The sequence below is a fragment of the Phoenix dactylifera genome, chromosome 10 (genome assembly GCF_009389715.1).
Source record: "Phoenix dactylifera cultivar Barhee BC4 chromosome 10, palm_55x_up_171113_PBpolish2nd_filt_p, whole genome shotgun sequence".
Classification (NCBI taxonomy): domain Eukaryota; kingdom Viridiplantae; phylum Streptophyta; class Magnoliopsida; order Arecales; family Arecaceae; genus Phoenix; species Phoenix dactylifera.
Genome location: NC_052401.1, coordinates 4,693,490 through 4,714,583, shown reverse-complemented (window position 1 = coordinate 4,714,583; position 21,094 = coordinate 4,693,490). Strand labels below are relative to the sequence as shown.

General features: G+C 38.7%; 2 protein-coding genes across 2 annotated transcripts; one reads left to right on the top strand and one right to left on the bottom strand.

The window, feature by feature from the left end:
• Positions 1–122: 122 nt before the first annotated feature.
• Positions 123–11,330, bottom strand: LOC103708589 (eukaryotic translation initiation factor 2 subunit 3-like). Its single transcript, XM_008793598.4, has 9 exons — positions 11,162–11,330; positions 9,878–10,012; positions 4,886–4,947; positions 4,169–4,281; positions 3,996–4,098; positions 2,452–2,679; positions 2,114–2,332; positions 1,379–1,639; positions 123–831 (listed from the first exon to the last, which is right to left on the bottom strand). The coding sequence occupies exons 2-9, from the start codon at positions 9,981–9,983 to the stop codon at positions 529–531; spliced, it is 1,395 nt and encodes a 464-aa protein (XP_008791820.2). The 5' UTR covers positions 9,984–10,012; positions 11,162–11,330; the 3' UTR covers positions 123–528.
• Positions 11,331–15,575: 4,245 nt separating this feature from the next.
• LOC103708590 (protein FAR1-RELATED SEQUENCE 6-like) lies at positions 15,576–20,711 on the top strand. The gene is made up of 7 exons (XM_008793600.3): positions 15,576–15,867; positions 16,145–18,271; positions 18,356–18,376; positions 18,563–18,679; positions 19,465–19,533; positions 19,625–19,801; positions 20,139–20,711. Exons 1-6 carry the CDS (start codon positions 15,796–15,798, stop codon positions 19,766–19,768), a joined length of 2,550 nt encoding a protein of 849 aa, XP_008791822.2. The 5' UTR covers positions 15,576–15,795; the 3' UTR covers positions 19,769–19,801; positions 20,139–20,711.
• Positions 20,712–21,094: the final 383 nt, after the last annotated feature.

Genomic DNA, 21,094 nt, shown 5'->3' with positions numbered 1-21,094 from the left:
CGAAGAACCCATCACCCAAGCATTTTTCCAATTCAATCAGCGGTCTGGACATTAAAACAATGGTTTAACAAACAGGGAACGACGGGCCACAGATGGTCGTAACAAACAACGGGTCCACTTGGGGAGAAAGTTCAGTTGTCCAACATCATCTATCCAAGCTGCCATAATTCCAGCTCTATACAACTTTCAGTTCCCAACATCAGCAGTGCGACTGAAAGAACTCCAGAAGCAACAGATGCAGACATGCAGTATTGGTTTACATCATTGAAAGAGGAAAATACACCCATTTTAATTCGAGATATCGTGGTTGCGGAGTCTGATATTACTGATAAATACTCTCTGGGCATCAGATAAATTCTTGAAACACAAACTAAGCAACAAAACTCTCAACATTTGTTATGTTTTCTCCTCCATCTCACAAAAACTGTTCCCAGAAGCTGCCTACCCTCCCACATGACTTCTCACAGATCTCCTAATGCTGTATTTTTTGTGCTCTTGCGCTTCCCTTCACCTGCAAGATTCTTTGATTTAAATAGAGGATGGTGGGACATCAAGGATCACACCAGCCTGGATCTGGCCCCACCCAATGAGACGCCAATGCTTCTCGACCCGCCGGCTGAGGGCCACCTTCTCCCCTTTGCTTGTGCACACTGGTGCAGTGAGCTGCAGCTTAGCTAGATCATTTTTCACTGCAACCACTCGTGCCCCTGTTGACATCGATCCTATGTTCAACATCAGGATCTCACCCTTTGCAAGCTTAGATACCTTCCCCTGTTTTTCTGTGCCCTTTGTCCTCACCCCCAAAAGCCTCCGGAGGAGGAAAAAATTCACCTGTAAAATCAGCAAATTTGTATGTCAAAAAGCTAGACAAAGCAAATTGTAGGCATATATGAACAGCGCAGAGGATATGGTTCCATCCATATCTAGGTTTATTGCCTCTGGCCTTTCTAATTGGCCCTTCAGCTCATTTTGTGCTTACCAGGTAAATCTACAACAAATATTGCAATCTTCCTTTATCTACATGATTTTCCAAGTTTAAATTGCATATTCAAATGATATGAGGCAGTCTCCTAGCAGTTAATCGAGCCTCTAAATTCATGATAGAATTCTCTCGAGTCCAAAGTTCCTTGGCCAGCAATCAACCAACAGCCAAGGCATAAAATCATGCTGAGAGACAATTACAAAATAGTTTTTTAATTAAGACGAGCCATACCTTGATCCGTATGAACTGTTGCACATATCATTTCAGCCATAAATTTGGAATTATGTTTATGTTAACTAATTTAATTTAGTAATTTTTTTAAAAAAGATAATTCATATCACCATATTCAGCACTGCTAACTCGGGAATGGAAGAGGTACTCAGAAGATTGGCACACCTCAAGCTCAACAAAAACATCAGGCAGAGTCCCAACTTGCCCGAGAACCTGACCCACCAGCCTGTCAGCACGTGTCAGTGTAGGGTCCATCGTAGTGCCTACTCCGATGAGACCCCCAGGAACTGCAAATTGGAGCTCATTTTGCTCAGCATAAAGTGAGACTATCCTTGAATATATTGGAGTGCACTTAATGTTGCCACTCTCATCTTTGATAACAATACCAGGACGGACTTCAATAGGCTGGTTCACCTTCAAAACTCCCTACAAAAATTTTAAAATAATTAAAATAATAAAATGTGGTTGCTCTATATATATAAATGACAAGGGGATAACAAAGCATAAGGGTCACATTGGGAAAGTAGCTATGCAAATTCATCGTCAACATCATCCAAACCTTTTCCTACCAAATATTGTGTTGGCTAACTGAATTCTTTCAAGAAAAAGAGAGTAAATTATAACAGGTCAACAGCAAACATGTAGCAAAAGATTGTCTTGTTAAATGCTGCATGGAACCATAAAACTAAATGTGGCAACATATAATGCAAGATGGGGATTGTCAAAGCAGCTCCCACATGACAAAACAATATCCAGAGGATCCAAGTTCCTCAATAAAAGCACCATCGCGGGGAATTTATATTGTAGCAGTAAGAAAATGTAAAGAGAAGTCTGCAATAGCAATGACTACCAAAGCTTATAGTTAATGACATCAAAATTTCTGTACGAGGAACTACATACCCTAAGGATACTTCCACCCGCAACACCACCTTTTATCTCATCAACCTCAGAACCAGGCTTATTCACATCAAAAGAACGAATGACTATCATGTTTGGTGGTGAAGTAAAGTTCCTCTCTGGGATAGGGATTTTGTTAACAAGATACTCACAAACAACGTCAATGTTATACTTCAACTGAGCAGAGATTGGTACAACAGGTGCCCCATCAGCAATTGTGCCCTGCACATCATTCAAGAACTAAAGACAATGAGTACTTCGTGAAGAGAGTCCTCAGCACAGACTGAAGTTTGGCTTGAAAATTACTGGCATTCTGGGTCAGGATGGTCAAAGAAACAGACCTGAATAAATTTCTGGATTGCTTCATGCTGATTAATTGCCACGCTTTCCTGAATAAGATCAATCTTATTCTGTAGAATAATAATATGCTGAAGTCGCATGATTTCAACAGCAGCCAGATGCTCAGAAGTCTGAGGCTGGGGGCAGCTTTCATTTCCAGCAATCAAAAGCAATGCTCCATCCATGATTGCAGCCCCATTGAGCATTGTAGCCATAAGAATATCATGGCCCTAATAAGGAAACAGAAGCATTGACATTCATAAAAGCAAATGCTCATAAATTTAGAAGCAAATAAGCAAGCAGGAATTGCTTTCAACGTATAGAGACGAAAAAACAGGTGTCATTGTCTTGCAGAGCTGAAGGGAGAGAAAACACACAAACAAAAAAAAGGGTACTGAAGTCCCATTTATAGAATATTTCTATTTGGCCACCAGTGACATTTATGATAACTCTGCAATGAACATAAAATAGCATGTTGAATAACTGCATGAAAGATCATCATCAAGACTTTTTCCCATCAAAAGGAGGTCTAGATATGGAGCACAACTTTTAAGTCAAGAAGGCAATCATCAAGCTATTTTTTTTTTTTTTTAAAGTCAGTAATTTTGGTTTACATTCCATTGAAGAAGTTCAACCAAAGCATAGTTATAAGTGAAAAAGAAAAAGGAAAAAAGAAAATACAACAAGTCAGTTGTTGTCTTCCCCAAGAGGATTGGTACCCAGAATTGTCAATCAAGATACGAAAACCATGGTAGGCTTGCAAAGTGTGATTAAAGATACAGATTGAACCTAATCCAACAAGACCAAAGTATTAAGTCATCATGTATGATTCCCATGCAATTGAGCCTTTGATAATAACAAAACTTAATAGCTTGTCAGACTATTTTATATGCTTAGATATACAAAAGATAGATAATTGTATCAAGAATGAAGCAAAGAAGTTGTGGGCATGCCATATAACCCGTGTGAATAGAGCTTTTGATAAGTCGATGTTTAGCTGATTTTTCCAAAATATTTTTGCTAATATCACAAGGATTTATCAAGCAGCTATTTGGATTAATGAAGCCAATATATAAGCAATAAATGAATAAACCAAATTTATATGCTTCCTTTGTAAAAATCATGCATATATTTTTCCTAATTTAACTGCTGTGTAAAACAGTTTCAACAGTTCGCTCACTTAGTTATAAGGTCAAGAGGATTCCCAGCCAAATTTTGCTGTTTTTAATGTTTCCAGAATCATCTAAAAAGCTATAAGGTGCAGTACCTGAACCTCTTTCAGTATTATCCCTTCTAATATACTTTGGTACAACAATGATTCAAGAAAATCAGTAACTACCTTGTTATGAAATAATCTTGAAGGCTTCTTGACAAAGCAATTCAATTCTTCCCTCTTGGGATGGTAATTTGGCATGCTTATATTAACATGTACTAGTACTAACAGATCCTTCAATTTTAGCGGTAGCATGAACTAACAAGACAAATCAAAACCAGGTCTAATGGTCTAACAACAAAAAGTTGAAGATCTAAAGACATGCCATCTTACCGGGCAGTCTACAAATGAGACATGCCTTAGGAGTTTCATCCTGGTGTTCTCAAAACCTGGCACATCGCATAGAGGGCTATCTTCCTTTCCGCTTCCATAAGCCCTGCATCATTAGAATAGAAGAATAAATATAAATAGAAACAATGACTATTTCTCCTCATTGAAAATCATACTTGTAGCACATTGGTCGTGGACATCTATCATCTTCACATTTATATATTTTTGCATTAGCATATCCCAGCTTGATTGTGATATTTCTCTCCAACTCATTCTTAAAACGAACAGTCTGCATACAGAGAAAAAAGGACCGGATCAGAAATATGGAAGCAAAGAAAAAAAAAGGTTACCATGCAGATAAAACCACAATAGTCCATGTATATCAATTTTAGTTTTGAGTCATTTGACAGTCAATGACATTGACTGCAAAATTGCGTAGCCTTAATAGAGAATACCCATTTGGCAATCTTTGTTTACCTCTGCACAAATTTAAGCCTTTATTTTTACCTAGGCTTCCTCGAATCCTCATTGCACATGCTTACTAATCATGTCACTTCTCTCTCAATGTTATCAATTGGAAAGAAAAAGATTGAAATCTTCTATGATATGGTTAGTGCATAATTGAGGACAAAAGATGCAGATTTGGCAAAGAAACAAAGGACAAGAAACTGCTCAAAGATCATACGTCATAGAAAGAACTTAAAAAATCAATCAGAGGCTGCTATATCTAAAGATGACTATGGAATAAATTACTGAATTTTGCAGGGGATGCCTGCAGGAACTAATTTAGCATCCCTTTCAATACCTTAATCACAGACATGCTCAAATTAAAAGCAAAACTAAACAAATCTGGCAGAGGGGTAAAACTTAAGTAAAAAATGTGAAAATAATACCTGAACACCAGAAATAGCTTTTACAACAGTTGACTTTCCATGGGCCACATGACCAATGGTACCTGAGCATTTAATTTAAACAAGAATTAAATCTAGAGAAGCATAAAATTAACTATGCTAAGATAGTGAACGCAGACTCGTAATCATGCATGCATGCGCGCGCGCGCACACAGAGAGAGAGAGAGAGAGAGAGAGAGAGAGGAATTTTATGAAGATGTAAGCAATAATTTTCAAAGAGAAGGCATTCACCAGTTTACCAGAATCTAACAAAAGAATATTCAAGACGTATAAAACAGAAAAGATCTTGCAAACAAATTTGGAAAAAAGAGAACACATATATTTCAATAGAAATTCTAGCAAATAGGTATAAATTTTGTTAGTTAGTGACATCAATACAAAAGGATAATGCTGAACTAAACTGGTTAGAAAACATCAAACGTCAATTTAAGCTTCTGGACCTTTCTCCAACACATTGCAGCTAGGACCCAAAGAAACCTTTAGCAATAGATTCATGATTTAACAGCATGCTATTTAATTACAACATGAATACTGAATATTGACATCCTGTTTAGGAAAGAGGCAAAAAGGTTTCGACTCGAATTCAAACTTTTAAAGCTCTTCCAAAATCAATCCAATTGTTTTTTTTTTTTTTTTTTTTTTTTGGGGGGGGGGTATTGTGAAACATATCAGAAATCTGTGGATATTCTTGCGTGCCTCCCTCACCGCCTCAGCCTTGTTCGGCCAAGCTGCTCTCAGATGGTAGGCCCATTGACAACCAACATTGCCCACACCAGGGCATTACCGTTTTGGGACACAAAGCTTGACCCAGTTTACTTAAGACAGCATAAACTATAATAGAACAGCATAAAGGGGTTCATGGTTGGGGGTTATAGACATCCTGCACCACAAGATAGTCGCCTCTTCTCCAACTACTTTTGGTCATCAATCAGGCTGAAGACCATGAGAATAATACCAAAATCCTCATTATCCATGGAAATTACATTACCTTCAACTCCACCTTTGCTACAACTCATGGAAAAATCAAACAAATGATGCCCATCTCCTGTTGATTGGATCCAGTGTACAAACCGGCATTGCTCTTAGGTTGTGAGGACCGTGGGAAATACTTGGTGAGGGATACTCTGGCAGGTTGACTATGGCCAAAGCTAAGAAAGGACCAGGGCCTTGGGCAAGGATGCAGAAGAGCATTGAAACCTTTCTCCAGGCAAGCATATAACTCAAGGTGGTGCAAAACTAGGTCAGATGGCCCAAGCATGGGAGTGGCATGTGGCGCTAGCAGCCAATTAGATTTTCCATGGAGCTTCTTCCTCTAAAGTAAGCTTTAGAGAAAGAAAGGAATTCTCTAGATTTCCCTGTGCAGCTTAAATGTATCTAATATTAAACAAAACCTGATATGTAAAATAACATTTCCACAAACACATACATGACCAGTTGTTCATATCTACAAACAATAACATTTAGACAGGACATCTTAAACACTGTTCTTGCTTTTTTATCCATCTTATAATTATTTGGATTCCATGCTCCCAAACATTAAAGAACAAAAAGATACTGTATGTCATAACCAAATAATGGCTCCAGTTATCTTTAAAAAATACAAAGTAATGATCCAGTTATCAAATGTCATTTGGAGCAATATGTAGTCTCCACATTTGCATTTTACAGCTAATTGTTGCTACTTTTAAGCAACCATCTGACTTGCTAGAAAAAGATGGAGCATGTTATCCAACTTCTATACAAGTAACAAATGAAAGAGGTACACAGACCTCACATCCTTTGTTTACTAAGAGTTAATGCAACATTATACCATCAAATTACCAAGTGGTACCAATTCGCAAGTTGATGACATCATACAATGCGTATTTACTACTCTTCGAGTATGACAATGGATTAGGTTGGGTCAAGTTGGGACAGAATTATATGAAACCTCGACCCCTACCTGACCCATCCTGACATTATGCTGCCTCTCAACCAATGCCTTGCACATAGGTTGACCCCTATAACCCAATCCAACCAAATCGACCCCTAACCCGTTCTACTCAGCACACTCTACCCATGCAGAGATGCTTAACCCAACCCTTGCATCTCTTTGCAACTCATTCTCATGGTAAATTAACAATTCTTTGAATCCTTAACCCAAGGTCATAACCACATCCAACATAAACTGGCCTACCCAAATAAAGCCCCACCCTTTCCTTAGGACCTGAGTTGGATCGAGGTTTTAAGCCATAATTAACCCATTTAAAGTCCAAGTCTAAAAGTTCGACCCCATAGCCAACCAAAACCCAGCCAAACAGTATCGAGTCAGGTCAGACTTGGATCAGTTTTTGCCACCCCTACTCATTTGTCAATTAAGTTGTATACTACTGAAAGGCTTCCTTTTTTTTGTATTAGAACAATAATGAGCCTGAAGATAAGATCAAGTAGCAGTTTTAAATTTAGACTCAAAATAAGTGTTGGTCCATGCATACAGTATTAAGCCCGATGGGAGGTTCTTCCTCCTTGTGATCGTCGAACGGAATCCTACTCTAACCGGATTCCGATCGCGACCGAGTTAATTTAGAGGCCCTCCCTAATTTCTCTATCACCCACTGGAGATTTCATCCTCGATCAGAGCTCACCTCCAGAGTTCTCTTCGGTTTTCTCTCCGAACTTCGATCGCCGAGTGCATCGTCGCCACAACCAAATGCCATCGGAAACCAGGTAAGGATCTAGCGATCTTCGACCCACTTTTCTCATCTTTCTTCCGGGCTCTTTGGAGTCTCGATGCTAGCCGGTGATTGCCGGATTTTAGATTACAAGGAGCGAAGCCTTGTTTCCCCTGTTTCGATAGACCAACCCCTGTTTCTTCTTGTTTTCGGCAGGTTCCGCCATAGGTGCTTGTCGTCGAAGCCTCACTCCGTTTCTTTGCGGCGGCTTGTGGCCATGGCCGAAGTTACGACTGGTGGGATGTCATGGTTCCATAGTTTAAGGGGTCGAAACCCCTATTTTTAGGTGAGTTTTGGCGCTTCTGGCCGCCGATTGGCCGGCATGGGTCCTTTGACCCTAGGCACCTAGCCACCCATCTTCCCTCTTTCCCTCTTCCTTGGCTAGAAAGAGAGGCTCTGTTCTCTCTCTTTCTCTCTTCTCTCTCTCTCTTTCCCTTCCTTTCTCTCACTTGATTCTCTCTACCTAGACTTTCTCTCTCTACTCTCTTTCTCTAAGGATATTAGATCCAGTAAGATACTCTTCTTAGTGATTTTGGATCAATTCTGAAGCAAAGCCCTGATCCATTGTCGTCTGGCAGCGTGCCAGCCTCCACTTTGGCCTCTTATGGACACTGTTAAAATTGGTCACCCCCGATTTTATCGAACCACCTATATCCTAGTCTGAGCATGATCGGATGAATTTCGCTTTGATCAAGACCGACCGAAATGTTGGACACTTCCGCTAGGTCAACCCTATGAGGGTGTTGGAATTAGAAATTTTATTTTTCAAATAATCATGATAAAATTTTGATCAGTATATAATTTTTAAATATCAGAATATGAGGAGGATTCTCAAGATTGATTGGACTAGTAGTTCAGAATCACTCGCAAGATAAGCAATGTTTCACTTTTTCTAAATTTACCAGGAACTATAAAATTAATATATTCATAACTTTTGACTAGTATTATTCATGATGCATGAATTTGATGAGCATTATAATATTACTGAATATGTTTATTTTGGAATATTATGATGACATGATCTTATTATGGATATGATTGATCGATTTTGACACTGCATGATTTTCGATATTTCTATCAAATTGAAATATGAAACCCTAAAGCTATTTGAATTTCAATCTGCTATGTTAAGGACCCGCTAATGGGGGATACTACGTTGGCATTTGATTTGTTCTGAAGGTTGTGTCGCAAGAAGATATGTGGCATACCGCAAGCGGATGGCGGCCCTAAAAGACTTTACTGTAAGATGATGTGTAGCTCACCGCAAAAAGATGCGCGGTGTTATGACATTGCCATAGAAAAAATGTGGTCATAGTCCAAAGTAGATAAGATGAATTGAATATTTGAAAGAATTAGAATCCATGAACAAAAATTTATTTTTTTTAAAAAAAAAAGTTTGGTTCGCATGTTAGTACTACATATATGCTTATTTTCTGCAAATTACTATCTATTTGATTGCCTAATTTATTTAACTAAAGTGATCATCTAGCTCATTAATGATTTTTTATTTTTACAGATTCACAAAACTAGCCTGCTCGGGGTTCAATATGAGAGAGCGGCTAGTAGAACTTTGGCACAGATTATCCTAGATTAGAGTTTATTTAAATTTATGTGTTATCTTAGAATATTGTTAGAATTATGAGACATTTAAATTTGAGTTAGTTACTGAAATAAAGTTTGCACATTATTATTTAAGGTTATTCCGCTGCAAGTTCATGATATCTTGTTGAGATATCTCGCATGTTTGTGGGAAGGTTCTCTATGAGTATGCGGCAGTTGCCATGACCCTGGCTCGTGATCTCGGATCGGGGCGTAACACACTATAACTTATATCTCAGCCCATATTATACAGGATCACATAAGATCAAAATATCAACAGAGATTTCCTAATAAGCCATTTAGAATCTTAAAATGATGTTTTAGTTAATAAATATTCGAATCACTGACTTGATATGGAAGCAAATCAAGGTTTACTATATTAACCACGACCTCAAAAACTTGATCCCAATACCAAAATCTTAGAAATCTCAATTCTTCCGTTCTGGTAGTTGTTCACAAACTAGTCCTCTAAAATGGAAATTATTATTCAATTAAAAAATAAGGAAAGGAAACATAAGAAGTGTATTAATAAAATATTTATTCAGAGATAGGATCAAAATTTAGGCAACAGAAATCTGAGAAGCAAAACCAAAGTAAAAAAACACTGTTCTTTTTAGAGAAATGAATGTGTTTAACAATTGAAGTAATCCAGAAACAATCTTACCAATATTAATTGTAGCTTGACGTGAAATAACTTCTGGCGACAATGGATGCAGTTTTGTCACGTCAAGCTTACTTAGATCCTGCTCCATTAATCCTTTACGAGACATTTTTGCGGCAGGTAATGTACCTCTAAAGCCTGAAATGGGAAAATAGTAATATGTCGCATACAGAGCTGTCATACACAAGCAATATGCTTCCATTCTGAAGATCTAAGGAAGCTCCTACCCTTCCTCAGGAAACAAAAGGCCATCAACTATAACAATGGATAAATTCATCTTGATAGATACGTTATATGCTTATACCATTACTGATTAATGTACAATGAATTAGTTAGGTTTTCATCAAGTGGCTAATAATTTATAGACTATAAAGTAATACGACCTAAAGAAGGATCAGAATTCTGGCTTTCTTATGTTGTATCACATTACCTCCATCAAGGACTTAAATATTACTTCGTAGGAATTTGTTTTGAACCAAAGAGCAATGCTTTAGAATCATCAAACTTCCACATTGAAATAGAATTAGCATTAAGAACTCTAGTTTTGTAATTTGTTATTTGGGCAGAAACATAACGCTATATTCTGACTGCATTTTTGAAACATAAATTTCTTTTTACAAAATCCCTATATATGGAAATATTTAAAATTCATTTCGCGAAGTGGGAAGGTGCTTCTAAGGTATCGTACAGTCAACTGCATACATCAGCAGTTTAACCAGATTTCATGGGGTGACAACAAAAGCACACAAAACTGCTTAGCCCAAAACCTTGGTTAATTATTGGCAGTCAATGGAAATAAGACGAATCTGGAACAGATAAGATACACAGTAAAGACAATATCCTCTCCTATGCCAATTCATCCTTGTTAACTTAAAAAACTTAATTCCATCAAGAACCAACGAAAGCTTGACTTGCGAGAATAAATTCAAATAAAAACATAAAATACATTCATATCATGGAGATCGCGGCATAACCAAGCAGATCATAGTATCAATCGAACCAGACAAGAAGATCCAAGAATCAATACTTCAAAAACAAAAAGGAAAAACAGAAAAGAAAGAAAGAAAGCGTAAAAGAAAGGGAGAGGTCAACCAGAAACAAGCTGTGTGGAGGACGAGAGTTCACCGCCTCACCGGGAGAAGACGGAGGCATCCGCTAGGGAAGGAATGGTGTCAAGGCTAGGGTGAGGGTCTGTTGTGAGGAAGGGTTCCGTCAAGAACATTCTCGCCGGCTACGGGGTTCGGGCCTATGGGATGGACGGGGGCCGGGAGAGAAGAGGGAGCTCACCGAGATCGGAGACCGCGGGGATCCTCGAGAGAGGGGAGGAGGGCGGCGGCGGCGATCTTTCGATCGAAGAGAGCGAGGGATCGGAGGCGATGCAGGAGGCGTCGGAGGCGGAGACTGGGGGACGGGTGGAGAAGAGAAGGGAAGAATCGAGGGAGACTGTTAAGGCTAGATAAAAAGTACGCTCAATCGCACGTGTGACGGCGTTTAGATTGGTGGAGGGGTGGAGATGAGAAGGGAAGAACCGAAGAATCGAGGATTCTTGCTAAGGCTAGATAAAAATTACGCCCAATCGCACGTGTGACGGCGTAAGTATTAAAGCGACAGGTAGGGGAGACGCGTGCAATGCGCGTGAGCGAAGAAGCGTACCATAAAACCCACCCTTACATGATGCCCAAGGATAGGGATTTTATTAGTAACCAAAGAGCCGAGGCCTGAAGACCAGATAATATAGTAGTGATTCCAAATTACCTCCACTTCTCATATCACCACCTAACTCAGTGATAGAATACTCGTTCTTAAGGAAGAACACTCCAGAGCAGTGATCTTGAGTTGAAAAATTGAGAACAAAAATACTTTTTAGTCCAGCAAAAAAAAATATGGTATATTAATATACCATTAATATATTATATCAATATAATATATAAAATATTATATTATATTGATATTGTATATATTATATTTATGAGATATATTATATTATAATGTATTATTAATTATATTATTATCAAATTATTATTCAATGATATTTTTCAATTATAGTAGAACTATATTATTATATTTTATATTTATATAATGAAAGTATTTAATATATTGCTTCTATTTGTCTTATTTTTCTAATCAAAATAATTATTAGTATTAAAAAATAATAATATTATAAGTACAAATAAAACTATTAATTCTATAATAATAATTAATATATCTTTATAGGATTGATTGTGGAATATATTAATAATTAATATATTAATATATACTAATATTTATTAATATTTATTATAATATATATTATATATGATTGGTAAATATATATCAGGAGTGGTTTTAGTATTATATAGTGAGTGATCTTGAGTTTCCATGAAATACCAAACAGCTTACTCATGAAAACCTGAAAATCTTTAGTCACTATAGTATACCAAATGCAGTGTTCTTAAATCATCAAAAATCATATTACCCTGAGATAAGGATCATCAGTGATCTAAGATCGCCTCAATAATCTCATTTGGGTTATCAAACACCACCTTAGAGTCATAGAGAGAATAGCTATAAAAAAAGGGACTAATTTAGAAAATCGGTAGTAGAGATATGTAAGAACAAACTGTATTTATTGGAAACATTCTTTTGATGAATTTTCTAGGAACTTCTAACTTTCCTTATCTAAATTCGTCCAAAAGTTTGAGTCCGATTAAAATAGATTTCTCGTGTGCCATGTGTTAGGCTATAATTGAGCGTCAAATTTAGGCTACATCAAGTATGATGGCAATAATGATGGAAGTAGCGAAAATGCAAGTGGTATTGGTTATGAGATGATTGCGATATGGTGATGATGTTGGTGGCAACAATAATGGCTATATAGTGGAAGATGTGGCACTGAAGGTAATAGTGGTGGTGAGAATGCCGACAATATGGTAGATCCAATGATAGAGATGATAGTATGATGAAAGTGGCAATTAGTAGAGAGTGGAAGTGGAGGTAGTGGCGGAGACAACAATTGCTATGATAGTAGAGGTGATGACGATGGTGATAGAAAGAATGATAGTTTAGTAAAAACATGATTTTATGAAAAATACTGGATGTAGAAAAATTTTATTTTTATTTTTTAGAAAATAGTAAAGTTAAATTTTAAAAAGATAGGGGGAAAAATAGAAAGCATGAAACAAAGACCATCTTGATATCTCTATTTTTACAATTTTATTTTCCAAAAAAATAGAAAGCAGAAAACAAAGACCATCACGATAGTTTTTAGCTAGCACCCTCCTCTTATTTCTCTTCTCTAGGACATGGATCATTTGGGATATGTTTTGGTTTGGGAAAGGGATACCTAAAGGAAATATGTGTAGGCAGTAGTGTTTTGGTATGGTGCACTCATGACACATGTCACGAGAGGCATGAACAGATATCATGTTGGTATGATGCCGTGATGGTGGCCATATGATGAATATTGCCTAATAATTTTTTTTTTTAACAACGGTGACTCATATTAATCTATTATGAGTACAACCAAAAAAGTCAGAAAAAAAATGACGGAGAAGAGGGGCAGTTTTGTGATTCTCCGAGAGGATCCTACTTGAATGCTGAGCAACGAAGGAGGTGATCCAATCGACTGCTCTATTCGCCTCACAGTGGATGTGAGTGTCCCAAAATGTACCACAACCTCTCGACAGCCTGTAGATGTCTAGCAACAGCGGGTGACCATCGCCAATCTTGTGTAGACCCTGTATCCACTTGATCACCGTGGTGGATCTCCTTTAAGGTGGATACTGTCCACACTCAGGATGAGCCTCTCATAAGTAAGGCCTTCCCAGACGGCTCTCAGCTCTGCTCTAAGGATAGTCGTGTCAAAAATACATGGATCTTCGGTAGCGATTAGTCTAGAGTTGGGACCCCTCCAGCAATCAGTTACACTACCGTCAAAATTCACCTTGAGAAAGCACGAGAGTGGAGGTTCCCAGAAGACAAAAATCACATGAGTCGCTGCAAAAGCTAAATGGGAGTTCCAGATGTCCCTAACCGTCCTAGATGAAATCAGAGTAATAAACTGAGTGATTTCAGTAGCACGTAGAAATGCCTTGTCCATCACGATCCTTGGATGCATCCTTCTGTTTTCAAAAATACGGGTGTTTTTGTTTGACCAAATATGGTATGCCACATAAGCACACTTGATACCCCTACCAACAGTAATGGGGCTCCTCTAATAATCTTTCAAGTAGCCGAGAAAGTCCTACCCTATAAAGGCTTCTTACTTTGTAAAGGCTAATGTATTAAATATGCATTTTTGTTAAAACAAGGATGAGAATACATTATACATATTGCAGATGGACAAGTGACAATATTTTACAAACTTGCTTTCATTACAATAGTAAATGATGCCAACAAAATATGTTAACGCATCCAGCTGCATTCACTAACTTGCATTGCTTAAACCATGTGATCAATAGCCTTAGCTATACTTGCAATTTATGGTATGTTTTTTTGCTAATTTATATATTTTCTTCTTCTATTTTCTTGTAATCTAGAGTAACCATTTTTTCTCAGAAATAAAGAAAAGAAAAGGAAGTGGAGTTTCCACTTGCTTGAGACAATATAAAGAAACCAGGAGGGTCTGCGCCCGAGAAAAAGTCTAAAACGAGGACAACCATAACGGGAGACCAAGTAAAAAAAGACAAAGGCTTTCAAATGATTGAGAATACTAAGTACTGATGTTTGCTCTCAAAGGGACCCAAGATAACCCATTCCAATAACAGAGCCAAGGCTTGATGTTGAGCATTCGTACTAGCTTATTTGAGGAAGATGTGAATGCTCATCACCTTCCAAATAGACTAGCAATTGCCAAAACAAGTTTGTCATAGGCCACTTCAAAGTTGCCATTCTAAAGCTTAGATTGTAAGATTGTTAAATCCAAACGACAATGGAAAAAATTTGGTTTGTAGACTTGGTCAGGCTTGGGTACAAATGATAACTCAAGCTAGCATATCAAACTTCATTTTCTTTAGGAATTTCTTCTATCTAGATCTTATCTTTTATGGCAAGCCATGTGAGGTTTGTAATCTTTTTCGAAACTATGCTCTTCTAGATGGTTGAAAGATCCTATGAAATAATTTGATCGAACACATCAACCAGAGTCCCGATGGTCGGAGGAACATCCCTACTGACTAATAGCTAGTCCTAGGTTACATCATCATTATATTGCTTCTAAAATCTCAATTATGGACTGAATATAGATTTTGTATGCAACACAAAGAGAATTATTAAATTGATACAAAGTAAGTGCAGAAGAATTACTGAGCTTGTTTGCGCTTATCAGTTTAAACTTTTTATCATCGCACCAAGAAATAATTTTTATTGGTAAATTATTATTAACAATATTGTTATCTAAGACTAGTTAAAGTAGTTTCTATTAGAGGTGGCGAGACTCTTGAGATGAAGGCTCATGCTCTTTCGTATGCTTTGAATAAGGGAGCTTGAACAAGTTTTAATTTCAAGTAATGTTTCCTCAATCATCTCTGGGCCCCACAACACTGAGAGCCGTGGGTTCAACACTTGGGTGAAAACGCGGTCTGAGTACAATTTTTAGCCTACAAATAGATCCATTGAAAAAACCCAGAGGTAACCCTTACGTCGCCCAAAAGTTCACCCAGCTAACGTGTCGCTTTCTCCTTCGCTCTCACCACCCCGTGGCCCTTATTGCGTCCCGTCACGGATGGTCTTTTGTTCGACTAAGCGCTCTCACCTTCCTCGCTCCCCCTCTCTCTCTCTCCGTCCAATCTCGTCCCCAAGAAGGAAACCCTAGGATCGAACCCACCTCGTTCTCTCCGTCCCCTCCTCCCGATCCCCAGAGACCCTCCCCTTCTTCGCCGGTGAGCGCTCCTGACGGCCGACCCGGGCCGTCCGTTCCGACCTCCGGAGGACCGAGGGCGGAGATGGAAGAACCCAGCGCCCGACCAAAGAACCCTAGAAGAGCCCGCCTCGCCCGCCGTGACCTCAACTCCAAGGTCCGATATTCCCCTCCCCCTCCCCTAAAAACCTCCTCTGATTCCATTCTGTCGTTCCGTCCCGCGGATTTTATTGTACTACTTTGTCTCCTAGCTTCCTTTGCTAAAACTTGCAGTTTCGTGTTTTAGATTTTAAGGTTTTACGTGTTTCCTTCCCGATTTCCATCAGATAGCTCAAAGATTGAGTCTTTTGAAGAAATTTGCGTTTTCTGTCTAAAAAGTTGCGATTTTGATCCACTTTCTTTGGTTTTTTATGTATTCTGTGTCGTTGGATTAGGACATGGCGGGGCATGGTGCCGTGGGTGGAGTTGCTAATGCTGAAGGAATGGAGGATGATGAGTTGGATGGGGATAACGCCACGGACGGTGGCTATGATGGAGTCCCGGAGGTGGGCATGGTGTTCAAAACACATCAAGAAGCCTCCAAATTCTACAAGAGATATGCTCGCCGGGTGGGATTTGGTGTCTCCGTGAGAAGATCTTCCTTCACCAAGGAAGGCCAGTGTTTGTATCTAGAACTGATGTGCTGCAAAGGAGGTCGGAAACGGCCGGAGCCAAAGTTTAGGAAGAGGACTTCGGCGACCACAAACTGCCCGGCGAGGATTCGGGTGAAGTTATGGGGTGATGGGATGCTGCATTTGGAGTTGGCCAACCTTGATCACAACCATCCTGTCAGCCCATCGATGGCCCGTTTCTTGAGCTGCTATAAGCAGCTTGGCGCAGCTAAGAAGCGAGGCGCTGAACAGATGAATGATGATGGTGTACTGGTGCAGCCAGAGGAACTGCCTCAAGTTCCTGTTGATAGATTAGGTGCGCTTGAAGAGCTACTCTTTAGTGAAAGTGGACATAGGAGTTTTGTTGAAAGGGGTAGGTTGAGGCTTGGGGAAGGGGATGCTGAAGCTCTCCGCCTGTTCTTTACTCGGATGCAAGCTAAGAACTCAAATTTCTTTAGCGTCATTGATTTGGATGAGGAAGGCTGTGTCAGGAATGTGTTCTGGGCCGATGCCAGGTCGAGGGCAGCATATCAGTATTACAATGATGTTGTTGCTCTTGATACAACCTATGTTACAAATAAATATGACATGCCTCTTGCGACTTTTGTGGGGGTGAACCATCATGGTCAACTGGTGTTATTGGGCTGTAGTTTTCTCGCGGATGAGACGACAGAGACCTATGTATGGTTGCTTAAGGCATGGTTAGCATGTATGTCAGGGCATCTTCCCAAGGCCCTGATCAGTGACCATTGTAAGGGCATTCAGAGTGCAGTTGCCGAGGTGCTTCCAGGAATTCGTCACCGCCTATGCTTGTGGCAGATAATGAAAAGGGTTCCAGAGAAATTAGGGGGTCTGGCTGAGTATAGAGCAATTAACAAGGCAATGCAAAAGGCTGTGTATGACTCCTTGAGAGTCGATGAGTTTGAAGAGGATTGGAGGAGGATGATGGAGATTTATGGAATTCAAGGAAATGAGTGGCTAGGATCGCTTTATGAATGTCGGCATGCTTGGGCCCCTGTTTATCTTAAAGACACATTTTGGGCAGGAATGTCCACTACCCTACGTAATGAGACTATGACTGCCTTTTTTGATGGGTATATAGATTCCAAAACTTCTTTGAAGCAGTTTCTTTGTAAATATGAGATGGCTTTGCAGAGTAAATATGAAAAGGAAGCCCAAGCAGATTTTGAGACATTCCATAAAAGACGTCCCTCAGTATCAAAGTTTTACATGGAAGAGCAGCTGTCAAAAGTATACACTCTTAACATGTTTAAAAAGTTCCAAGATGAGATCGAGGCCATAATGTATTGTCATGCATCATTAGTTAAGTCTGATGGGCCAGTCTCTACTTTTGATGTCAAGGAATGTATTTTTCTTGATGATGGCAAGAGGACAATGAATAGGAACCATGGAGTTCTGTTCAATGCAGAACAAAAGGAAGTTCAGTGCATTTGCGGTTCATTTCAATTTAGAGGAATACTGTGTAGGCATGCTTTATCTGTGTTTAAGCTGCAACAAGTGCATGAAATTCCATCCAAGTATATTCTTGATCGGTGGAAAAAGGACTTCAAGCGGTTGCATGTTATGGCCCGTTCTTCAAATGATGTGGTTGCTAATAACCGAGTGGATCGTTATGATTATTTATCAATGCGATGCCTTCAACTGGTTGAAGTTGGAGTTTTATCAGATAAATACCAACTTGCTTTGAAGTTGATAAGGGAGATGGAGAAGTTTCTTCTAAGCGACAGCACACATGATGATACACAACCTAAGATTAAGCCTCGCAATCCTAAAACAAATAAACTAAATCGAAACATTAATCAAAATGTAGGAAACATCATAGCTTCTGAAAAAGGAAATGAAGTGCGGCGGCGAGGTCGGCCACCACAAGCAAAAGAGTCTCAGGCATCGGTAATCATTAAATCACAAATGGAGTGTGATAGTTTTCAATGTGTTGCATTTGTATTATTGCTAAAATAACTTTCCTATGAGCAGGCTTCTCTTGGAACATTGAAGGTTGGTAATTAAAGCTATGAGCTTCAAAATGCGCCAACTGCACCATATCTTCACACCCATGTCGGGATGCAATCAATCATGAATCCATTTTTTTTGGGGGGGTCAATATATATTCTCTTAACATATCATAGTTGTACACCAGTATTTGTGTGTATTCATTTGTTTGGTATTGCTTATTTCTTGTAGGAAGGAGGGAATCCGCAGGTCTTTCCACCTGGTAGCCAGTTTGGTATACCAATGAATCACTCTCAATATATCGGCCATCAAGCGGCAATGCGTCCAAGCATTGTTTATATGTTTCCGGTTTGTGACCTTCTAAACATATGTTATCTATATATTTTTTACTTCTTTTCTTTTTGCCATTTTATTTTGAGGTTTGCAAATTTTATTTGCATAATACATGAACCATGCAGTAGGCCTTTGTTCATCCATTTAGCTTATTAATTGGTGATACATTGGAAATGAACCGCCTGCATCTTGAATCATTTAATATCAAATATTTTTGTGATATTATTTATTTATTTATTTATTTTGGGTAGGCACATGTAGACATAGTGCACCATAACCATTATTACTGGAAAGAATGAAATGGATATCATTTGGCATCATTAGATATCGAATATGATTGTGATATATCTTTTGAATGCTTTTCTTCTAAACTAGTCTCATGCACGCGCAGTGCATCATAACCATAGTCATCAAGCTTTATCCCCCAACAGAGCTAGCGCTGCCTATTCTGGTCTGGATCTTGGATTGAAATGTTGAGGTCTAATGCTGCACGGACAGTCGATTGTGAAAAGCATATAATAAGGAACAGAATGAACATTGCTTCTTAAGATAGTTTAGTTAAGAGAAGTAGTTAACACTAGTGAAAGACAATCATGAAATGATTAGTCATGAAAGTGGACATGCTTTTTCTTATATTAACAAGAAAAAAAGCCATCAATACAGAGCAGTCTTGGAATGACTGGCAGAGCCCGTAGAGAAAAATGTCAGACCCATGGACCATTTGCTCTTTTTTAACATTAGTGTGGAGCAAACATAGTTACTTTGTCAACGGACTCTTATGAGGCAATTTTATGTTACAGGGTGGGTTTGACCCACAGACATTTGGAAATGGACCAATGATGCCATGGATTTATCAGCAAATGTTCCAGGTTTGAATTTTAGTGCTCTGCTGTCACTCTGATCGGTAGGAAATCTTCCACTTAATGTGCCTGTCTAATAAAATAGTTTGTCTATGTGCAGGCAGCTCAGAAACCAAAGGAATCTCCTGGTCCAAGTGCAGGACAACCAACAAGAAAACGGAAGATATATCGTGGCCACAAGCCTGTGGAAGCTACTCAGGAACCCAAAGAACCTCCTGCCCCCGCAGCCCCGGCAGCTGGTTAGCAGAGGCATCAAAATGCAGAAACATGGCCCTAGGTAATCCTGCTACTGCCTTCCCCTTTCTGAAGTTTGAAATTTCAGTAGTGTCGACCAATGTTATAAAATGTTATGGCAGTTTTAGCGTAGTTCTTGCAAAAAATAACAAGATTGCTGAGGTGACCAATGTTATAAAATGTTATGCAATTTTTTTTAGCCTAATTCTTGCCCAAATAACAAAATTGCTGAATATATGTTGCAAAATCTTGTATAAAGAATGTTGGAAATGCATTAATCGTATGACTTCTAGTTATACAATTCTAGTGTTGATTAACTATAACATATCCTACATTAATTACATATTATAATTTAACTTGAACTTATTTGTGAATGGCAGGTGGTACAGAAGCAGTTGAAAGTAAGAGCGTGAGAGAAAGAAAAAATCTTGCAATAATTACTGAGGAACATCAGGGTTTCAATGTTAAAGCATGATCTAAAGGTCCTCTCCCAATTCACAACTTTGATTCTGATAGGTCTGGAGTCTAATCACCTGCCAGTATGGCTCTTTTTCAGAAGCCTGACACAATAGCTTTTGCAGTAAGATATCTGACCAAGATGCGGATCTTTCCAGATTTACACTATTTGCAATTAGCCCCACATGGGAAGAACATCCTGACTTCTACAATCTGAAATGAAAGTTTTCCTGGATTTTCTTTGGTTGGAAATTTGTTGGCAACTACGTCCAGGTCTAGTTAGCATTAGCCTTTTTTATGTTTTCTTGGAAAGGGTGTTTCTGGTGTATTTGTATCATAGTTCTCAAAATGCGGTTTAGTGATACTTGGTGGGAATTGTTGTTAGGCTTGCATGGTGCAGCTAAATGGTTCAATTAGACATCTTCTGTAAATAATTGTGTTGTTCAATGCTGTTTATATGGGAATGCTGTTTAACATCAAATCTGTTCCATAAATATGCTCTCGACTCCGTAGCTTTTGAAGGGCGGCTATGGTGCATTGTTTATTTGATTCATGTAATATGGATGGGCACTTTCTTCAAAATTATATTGATGACTTATTGGCGGTAAAAAGATTTATATTTGATGACACTTTCTTCAAAGAATTATACTGTGTAACAGGTATTTCTCCATTTCAGCTGCAGAAAACGGTTCCATAATACTGGCATTTCGCCAACAAATAGAAGTCCTGTAGTGGCTTTTCAGCTCGAACACCAGAACCCGGAAAAAGTTAGATTACATGTCTTGATCTCTTAAGAATCATATCCAATTTTTGCTGATAAATTAGGCCTGATTAATCTATGTCATCCGATTAGAGCAACCGGCTTGCAAGCGATTAGGCA